The following is an 8854-nucleotide window of genomic DNA, read 5'->3' on the forward strand; positions in this document are numbered from 1 at the left end:
CTTTAGACTGTGGATAAATTATCTTGTAACAGTGGGGGACAAAGTACCCGAAGCAGTCAGTTGCATTGAAAGCGAACCGTGTATTCTGGAAAGAAAGGTTTGAGGATGGCATTTAATACTAAAACTTCTGAAAGAATATCTGCAAGATTTAAAGCACTCAGAATCACATTTTATGAGCACTTTATTAGTTTTGGTGTATCTGTTCATCTTTGTATTGCCTCAATGTGAGGAAAAAATGTGTATGGTGGTGTCTGGGATGTCTGTAAAGGATGTGTATTACTTGATATTTTTGTTGGTGGTTTCTTTAGTCAGCCCACAGCCATTGTTAACTCATGCGTGATACTGTGATCTTTTTCCTCTAGACTTCACTGGCCAGTGAGAACCTATCTCAAGCATGGGAAATATTTTTGCTAACCTCTTCAAAGGCCTTTTTGGCAAAAAAGAAATGCGTATTTTAATGGTTGGTCTGGATGCTGCAGGAAAGACTACTATTTTGTACAAACTTAAACTTGGTGAAATAGTAACAACTATTCCTACTATAGGTAAGTTGTGGGTTGTTTGTGAGTTTTTTTCTTTTTGTTGTTTGTTGGGTTTGGGTTGTTGGGTTTTGGTTTTTTTTTTTTTCTCCTGATATTTTGGGGTGGGTTTTTTTTTCTGTTTTGTTTTGTTGTTGGTTGGTTGGTTTGGGGGTTTTTTAACATCTATGTAACTGCTTGCTTTGAGACTTGGGTCTTGCTGTTTGCAGCAGTATCTTTTCTCAGTTACCACTCTGCTGATTTAAGTAAGCTGGCTGTCAGAACAAACGCTTGCTAAAACCATGGTATGGTGATGGCATAGCCAGATGTTCTTGCATGGGAGGAGATCTACAAGGGCATGTAGTGGTAGGACAAGGGGGAATGGCTTTAAACCGACAGAGGGGAGATTTAGATGAGATCTGGGGAAGAAGCTCTTCCCTGTGAGGGTGGTGAGGCCCTGGTACAGGTTGCCCAGAGAAGCTGGGGCTGCCCCATCCCTGGCAGTGTTCAAGGCCAGGTTGGGCGGGGCTGAGGGGAAGGTGTCCCTGCCTATGGCAGGGGGTTGGAACTGGATGAGCGTTAAGGTCCCTTCCAACCCAAACCATTCTGTGATGATTTTTTGAGGGTGACTGCCTGATCAGAGACATACCTTATTTGTAGCCCTTAAAGCTCAGGGGGTTTTGATTAAGTGTAGCAATTCAAGCTGTTGATGTTTGTTTGATTGCAGTGGGGGTGAGAGGAGGAGCTTCAGAGAACCCACGTTTGTCTGCTTTGAGGTCCTCATTGTAGGATTTTGCTTATTTATAGTAGTTTTAAATTTCGATAACTTTTTAAACATTAACATTCTGAGCATGACTTGGTAAATGCAATAGGTCCAGGGCCAACTATGTTTAACTGAGATTTTTGCCACACTTTCTCTTTCAGGTTTCAATGTGGAAACAGTAGAATACAAGAACATTAGCTTCACAGTCTGGGACGTAGGTGGTCAGGATAAGATCAGACCACTCTGGCGCCATTATTTTCAGAACACACAAGGTGAGTCCAAATGCTTAAATCGCAGGTTTCCAGAATCCAGAAGCTTTTTTTAATGTCCTTACTAAGATAATTTTGCAAGGTACTTGGGGGAGGGGTGTTTGTGTGTGGAAATATTTATTACTATAAAAAGGGTGTGTTTGTATGCTGCTCTGGTTCTTCTGTTAAGCTAGTGTAGGTTCAAAGAGGGATGGGAGGAAATCTAGAAACCAGTCTTCTTTGTCCATCTGACTCAGAGCAAGTTCCAGATTCTGCTTTTCTTTTGTAAGCATCACAGCTCTCTGCCCTTGCTTCAAAGTCTTTACTCCAAGCTTTAACAACCCTGTGAACTGAGAGTTTGTCACTTCTGCTGCTGCTGTGCCTTTATAATGTGCATGCATTTGAGTCCTGTCACAGGATTTCAAGAGTTGCTACTCACTGGAAAATACCAAGTGGTCATGCAGATGAAGTGCACAAGTTCCAAAAACACAAATGCAAACTACCACTTGCTTTCACCAGCTTTCAGCAAGAACACATTCTCTCAGACATGAGATTACAGTAATAAGAAAACTGTATTTTTCTAGTAATGTGTTTTGCTCTGACCTCCAGAGGTATTTATCATTTGTAAATAACTTCTGGTATATGCTTTTTCTGATTGTTTGCTTATTTCTAGGTTTGATTTTTGTGGTTGACAGTAATGACAGAGAACGAGTGAATGAGGCCAGAGAAGAGCTTATGAGAATGTTGGCAGAAGATGAGCTTAGAGATGCTGTTTTATTAGTGTTTGCTAACAAACAGGTATGCCCAGAATGATGTCTTTCTGTAAGAACTCTTGAAAACGTACAGTATACCTGGGAGTGCTAGATCTTGAACATACGTATTTGGTGCTTCAGTGTAATGATAGATAAGCTCTCAGTGACTGTTCAGTTTTGTTGAATACAGCAAACCTGTAGATTGAATTACCCTGTTCACATCTTGAGGAGTATCTTTCTAAACAATCTTAGCTAATAGAAACTCCTGTATTTTCAGTGTTAGGGAAGCATTCTACTAGTTAATTTTTAAGGTTGGCTTGGCTCAAATACAACACCTGCCCAAGCTTCCTCCAAACAGAGAGGAAGGGCAGAGTGCCAGAACGTCTCTGAATGAGTCAGTTGGAGTATTGAGGGACACTGCTTGTGATGATGGAAGCACTCAGCTTTTAATCCATTTGTGTTGACCTGTGAGCTGAACACTTCAGGCCACAAAGTGAGCTGAGAGTTCTGCCCCTTACTCCTAGTAAGGGTGTTGGTAGCTTAAATTCAAATGTTGAGGGCCTTAAACAGGGCTAGTAAACTTACAGTAGGAACAGCATCCTGTTGGGATCAAGCGCACCATCAGCAAGTTTGCTGACAACACTGAGCTGTGTGGTACAGCCAATATGCTGGAGGAAAAAGGGTTGTCATCCAGAGGGACCTGGACATTCTGGAGAGGGGGGACAGTATGAAGCAGTACTAAGCCAAGTACTACTTACTACTTTATGTTAAGCTTGATCTTGAGTCATATTTGCAGTCACAAGAAAACATTTCCTGAGTGGAAAGTGAATGAAACTGGCCTTGAATTGTAAGCAGTTCAGGGTCAGCACTGAGGGGCCTGATGACTTGATCCAGATGTCAGCCATCTTGCTTCTGTTTTCTGAAGAGAAATACTCCATAATACGTGCTTTTGATAGTATCTTTCACCCTTCGACGCTTTTGTCAGTATAGGGGAAATAGGTCAAGTATAGAAGTAATCCACCAAGTTTTTCTGAAAGAAAAGTTCTAAGAGTTCTTAACTTCTTAAAACTGATGATCAAAAACGGCTGAGGGAGGCGGGCGTTTCTTCTCAGCGAGCAGGGGAGAAAATGACTCTTCTTCCTTCCTCCAGGACCTGCCAAATGCAATGAATGCAGCAGAAATCACAGACAAACTTGGACTGCATTCTCTTCGTCACAGGAACTGGTATATCCAGGCAACCTGTGCCACTAGTGGAGACGGTCTCTATGAAGGACTGGACTGGTTGTCCAATCAGCTCCGAAACCAGAAATGAAACCATAAACCTTCCTCTTCCCTCTTTTTCCACCCCTCCCTCTTATTTCCTCCTATTCGCCCTTCGCTTTACTCTAATGTGGCAAACTGTGCTACTTTGTGGTATTGAGTGCCGGAAGCTGTTTTCATTTCTTTTGTCACAGTATATATTGCATCATGCTGTAAATGTGGCAAATACAAGCCTGAAAACAGTTAGGTTTCTTATTTAATGTAAATAGTTTTTGTTTCCAATGAGGCAGTTTCTGGTACTCCTATGCAATATTACTCAGCTTTTTTATTGTAAAGAATCAACTCACTGTTTAGTACTTGGAAGGGATTTCAGTGGGTCAACACAAGGGTTGCCAGTGGTCCTCGTGCAGTAGAGCTGAATACTATCTCGGTTGGGTTGTGAGATCTGTGAGATCGATTTTGGCGGTTGGTTTTTAACCTGAATTCTGTATTTTTTTAAATAGTCAAGGAAAAGTAAAAACACTTCAACATACCAACGTTTGACGTAGCTTCTGCTGTTGTAGCTCTGAGTGGTGACTTTTGATTCTTTTGAGATGATGAAGCAATGATTGACATCCAATTGGCTTCATCTGGTTAAACAACAGATCATAACCAGTACATCTGGCTATTTCTGTAGCTCACAGTGTGTGCTCGTATTTGTTCATAGATTTATCAGACCTGGTTTAGATGAGCTTTTGCAGAGTCATGCTAAACATCTGACTTTCAGTTCAGGTGGGATTTATCACTTCCATTTAACTTGAAATAATTTCCAGAAGTCAACATTTTTAGCCTGTTGTATTTGTCAAGTGTTTTGTACTTTTCTTGTGTGTAAACCACTCCAGAAGGCAAACCTTTCCACAGAAAGCACAGCCTGTACTAGTCCTAAGCTCTAGAGGCAGAAAGTACTGTACTTAACATAAGAATTGCCATGAAAAACACCAAACATCTATGTATAGTGTCTAGGAAAAAAAAGCATGAGAGTTTGGAGAGTCATTCCACTCTAGAAGTATTCAATCCCATTTTGGAACAATCCCATATCTGTATATGTGTGAAAACCCTTGGCATCCCTCATACTGCAAGGTTCAGATTTGCCATCAGAAAAAAAAAGACCTCTTTACTTTTCTTTTGTATTTTGATAAACACTGAAGAAGCTGGAGCTGTTAAACTTTAACTCGAGGAACTATCAGAACTGGTTTATTTAGTGTTGTGGAAACCTTTATTGCTTTCAATACACACTTAGTAATCAACTGTTTTGTATACTTGTTTTCAGTTTTCATTTCGACAAACAAGCACTGTAATTAAAGCTATTAGAATAAAATCTCTTAACTATTTCATGTTTTTTATGCCTTGCTGTTCATTTGATCATCTTGGCAGAATCATAATGAAATACTTGTTGAATAAAAAGTTTCATGAAACTTGCACTGGTATCATGTTGTTTTGTATCATCTTTGGACAGTACCTGCTGCTGGATTTATGCTGACCCAACCAGCATTTTTCCACATCAGTTTGCATAAGAATTTCAGGACATCTCCAATGTTTCCCAAATAATCTGTTATTCCTAGTTCGACTTGTGGAGATGAAGAGGTGGGCAGCAGTTCTTTGGTCGTGATGGTTGGTTGACTGCTGAAATCCCTTCATCACCTCAGGGCATCTGCTGAGCTTCTGCAGCAGTCCCATCACTTCCCACAGCAGATTGTTCTTCCTGCTGAACTTAGGGATAGGATGTGTGAATTAGCAGGTTTTTTGTGGGGTAATACAAAGCCTACCTTTCTAAACACTGTTTTGTGGGTTTGGTTTGTTGTTTTTTTTTCACCTCTCGCAATCCCCTCTGGACCTGGAACAGACTTGTCCTCACTGAGCGCCCTGCAGTCCCTCTGTGACAGCCATGCTCAGGCTGCTGGCCAGTGCCTGGCTGTTTTCCTGGCCAGTTTGCAGCACATTCCCTATTTCACAGGCTGAGAACTTTAAGATGAAATGTGTATCGTGCAGGTTAGAGAGCAATCTGCCCCAAACCCTGGGGCTTTGGGTGGGTGGGTGGGTGTGTATCGGAGGAGACTGCAGTGTGGCTGGAGACAACAGGGCACTGCTGCTTCCACAGGCTGCTGACCTGGCATCGGCCTCCTCACTGTTAAGCAAAGGCTGCCTTTTGGATGATTGGTCTCTAGTTGACAGATTACTCTGTTACCAGGTTTTGTTTCCTCTCTGAATCCTTTAAGCAGCACCTGCCCTCAGCCTGAGTATGCTTTGCTCTGTGACTGACCTGTTGGGCAGAGGCTCACTGAGCATAAAGGGTGTTGTCTCTGCCCTGTCTTCAGTTGGGTGAGTGGCAGGTGGGAGGGTGGGTTGATTCAGGTTCCTCAACAAGCGTTGCCTGAGCCCCAGGTCTGTTCCTTGGGCTCGCTTCAGTAGTAAAGGGTAAATAATGCTGGGCAAACAACAGGATTACAAAACTCTGGTAGGTCAGGTTATTCTTGCCTTGAGTTTCAAGCTCTGAATCAGGATCTCTACATGCCTAATAGGGCAGGATGTCTGTTCCTGGTCTGGGAGGGAACTGAACTTGGAACAGAATGGTTTGGGTTGGAAAGGACCTTAAAGCTCAACCAGTTCCAACCCTCTGCCACAGGCAGGGACACCTTCCACTAGAGCAGGTTGCTCTAAGCCCCGTCCAACCTGGCCTTGAACACTGCCAGGGATGGGTCAACTCCTCTGAACTTGAAGGGCTGGCTCTTCTGCTGGCATCAATTTGTGTTCCTGAAATAAGCAGAGCCCCCTCTCCTTTTTCACATCTCCCACACCTAAAGAGGTTCATGTCCTGCTGTGACACCTCAGCCTCCTCTTAAGCAATGGCTTTCACCTGAGGCACTGTGGCATGTGTGACTCGACGCAGTTGTCCCGGCCATGCTGCTGATCCTGCTCCCCCATGTTCAGAATTTGCTGCTGGCCAGGGCCAGAAGGAGGAAAAGATGTGGAATGTGCTGGTGATCCCCCAGGATCAGCAAGCTGAGGGAGCCTGATGTGCCCTCTGCTCTGTCCTGGGCTAAGCCCAGCCCTGGGGTTTTAGCCACCCATCCAGGCAGGAGACAGCTCGTGCCCAGGGGAAGGGTGAGCACAGAACACTGCTTCTGGTGTGGTTCCTGCCCAGTCCAGCCAGGAAGGGGTGCAGCAGCTCGGCAGGGAGGTCAGTGGGATGCGCAGCCCTGGAGTGGGGATGGGGCTGGGCTCCTTCTCCCACACTCACCATTATTTTTATCTTACCCATATTTCTCAAACTATTTTTTGCAGATGTCACTTTTGAGTGTGAAACAGGCACCTCTTTCAGACAGGGCAAGGGGTAAGAGCTGCTGCCCCATTCCTCTGTGTGGGGCCAAAAGTGAAGACTGAAGGAGCGCATGCAACCTGGGTGACACAAACCTCTGCGTGCTCCCCTGGCTCACTGACGAGCTGGGAGGGACAGACCCAGAGCCCTCCCGGACTGCCCCCTCATTTATGGTGTGGGTAAAGCTCCTGCAACCCCAGGAATGGTTTAACTGGGCCTGTGAAAGCAACAGGCAGGGGGTAAAGCCTTGCAGAGGTTTCAAAGGGGTGAGAGTGGAGGAGACTGAGCTGTGAAATACCTGGCGATGGAGTTGGGGGAGGCATCGGCTCACAGCCTGTGGTAAATGGGTGCGAGTTCTCTGCAGGAGCAGGGAGCCAGAGGTGCAGCCTCCCAGGGAGGCAGGAGGAAGCTGGGCAGAGGGAGCACTCCGGGCCAGGCTGAACTGCTCCAGGATGGCCAAACCACAGCCCCACCAGCATCAGGCTTGGTAAAGCTGGGGAGACCTTAGAGCAGCTTCCAGTGCCCAATGGGGCTGACAAGAAAGCTGGAGAGGGGCTTTTGACAAGGGCCTGTAGGGTCAGGACAAGGGGGAATGGCTTTAAACTGACAGAGGGGAGATTTAGATTAGATATTAGGAAGTTCTTCCCTGTGAGGGTGGTGAGGCCCTGGAACAGGCTGCCCAAAGAAGCTGTGGCTGCCCCATCCCTGGCAGTGTTCAAGGCCAGGTTGGACGGGGCTTGGAGCAACCTGATCTAGTGGAAGGTGTCCCTGCCCATAGCAGGGGGTTGGAACTAGATGATCTTTAAAGTCCCTCCCAAATAACCATCACCTGCCTGTCCTGCCTGGGACTGTTTAGAGCTGTGGGGGTGAATTGTCCTGGCAGAGTCCAGCCCTGCTGGAAGCATCCATCCACCCACGAGGGACATGGAGGGAGGGGAAGTGGGAGCCCACACAGGGAGTGTGACTCAAAGCAGGATGCTGGGATTCGTGTGGGCTCTGGGTTTGTCCTCTGCTTGCTGTGGTGGTTCAGCTCTCCCCCAGTTCCCCTTTCAGCCTGGAGCTCCCGGTCCCGAGTTCCCATTAACACAAACCTGCACTGGGATGATCCCAGCAGGGCCCTGTCACAGCCTGGACCCCAAACATCCCTGGGAGGGTGACCTTATGCTCAGTGAGCTCAGTCTGGGGCGTGCTGGCTGGGTCAGAGCCTCCAGCCAGGGAGCACAGGGGCTCAGGGACACCATACTTGTGCCACATGGGCTGCACGTGGGCAGCCGCCAGCGGGTCCCTGTGCTGGATCTGGGGCTGCGGCTGGCCAAACCCACAGGGAATAACCCCAATAGGAATTACCCTGAAATCCTGCCAAGAGGTTGTCAACCCTAACCCAAAAGCATCCTGGGTTGTGCTGGGGGAGCACTGAGGCTTACGACCGCTCCGCAGCAGCTCCCGCTGCCCGCACCGCCGGGCTTACGCACGTGCTCGCAGCCAGGGAGCGGGACAGAAGGGCTTTATTTCAGCTCCTCACCCTGGTCCTGCTGTGTCCCCCCCACAATGAATGCTGCCCTTGTTCGGCACCGGGCACGCCTGAAAAAAAAAGCCCTCCGGACCCGTGCCCTCCTGCCCGGGTGCAGGCCAGGCCGTGGTGTGACAGAAACCCCCCAGCGCTGCCAAAGTGCAAAGCGAGGCCGGTCGCCAGCCCGGGGCTCTTGTTTGCCGGGGCACACAAACCCGCCCTGTCTTCAGTGGGAGATGTTGCATCACTAATTCACAAATGAGGCCCCTGTGCTTGGCACGGCCACTCCTGCAGCCAGCGGTGCTCTGGCCCGGAGCTGTCTGGGACAACCCCTTTCCATTTGGATCAGTATTTCTATTTGTTGATGAGAATTTCCCTTTTCTCAGTGAGTCAAGAATCATAGAATCAATAGGTTGGAAGAGAACTTTAAGATCATCAAATCCAACCATTA

The 8854-nt window shown here is 46.8% G+C and overlaps 1 protein-coding gene across 1 annotated transcript; it reads left to right on the forward strand.

The window, feature by feature from the left end:
• Nucleotides 1-361: 361 nt before the first annotated feature.
• ARF1 (ADP-ribosylation factor 1) lies at nt 362-4995 on the forward strand. Its single transcript, XM_010023792.1, has 4 exons — nt 362-542; nt 1440-1550; nt 2200-2324; nt 3429-4995. Exons 1-4 carry the CDS (start codon nt 395-397, stop codon nt 3588-3590), a joined length of 546 nt encoding a protein of 181 aa, XP_010022094.1. The 5' UTR covers nt 362-394; the 3' UTR covers nt 3591-4995.
• Nucleotides 4996-8854: the final 3859 nt, after the last annotated feature.

The sequence above is a fragment of the Nestor notabilis genome, unplaced genomic scaffold, assembly GCF_000696875.1.
Source record: "Nestor notabilis isolate BGI_N333 unplaced genomic scaffold, ASM69687v1 scaffold27891, whole genome shotgun sequence".
NCBI lineage: Eukaryota > Metazoa > Chordata > Aves > Psittaciformes > Psittacidae > Nestor > Nestor notabilis.

Excerpts from the sequence above, each read along its gene's own strand:
- ARF1 (XM_010023792.1), top strand. The coding sequence starts at position 395 with ATGGGAAATATTTTTGCTAACCTCTTCAAAGGCCTTTTTGGCAAAAAA. Across the intron at positions 543-1,439 it reads AACAACTATTCCTACTATAG|GTTTCAATGTGGAAACAGTA; the intron begins GTAAGTTGTGGG and ends TTTCTCTTTCAG. Across the intron at positions 1,551-2,199 it reads TTATTTTCAGAACACACAAG|GTTTGATTTTTGTGGTTGAC; the intron begins GTGAGTCCAAAT and ends GCTTATTTCTAG.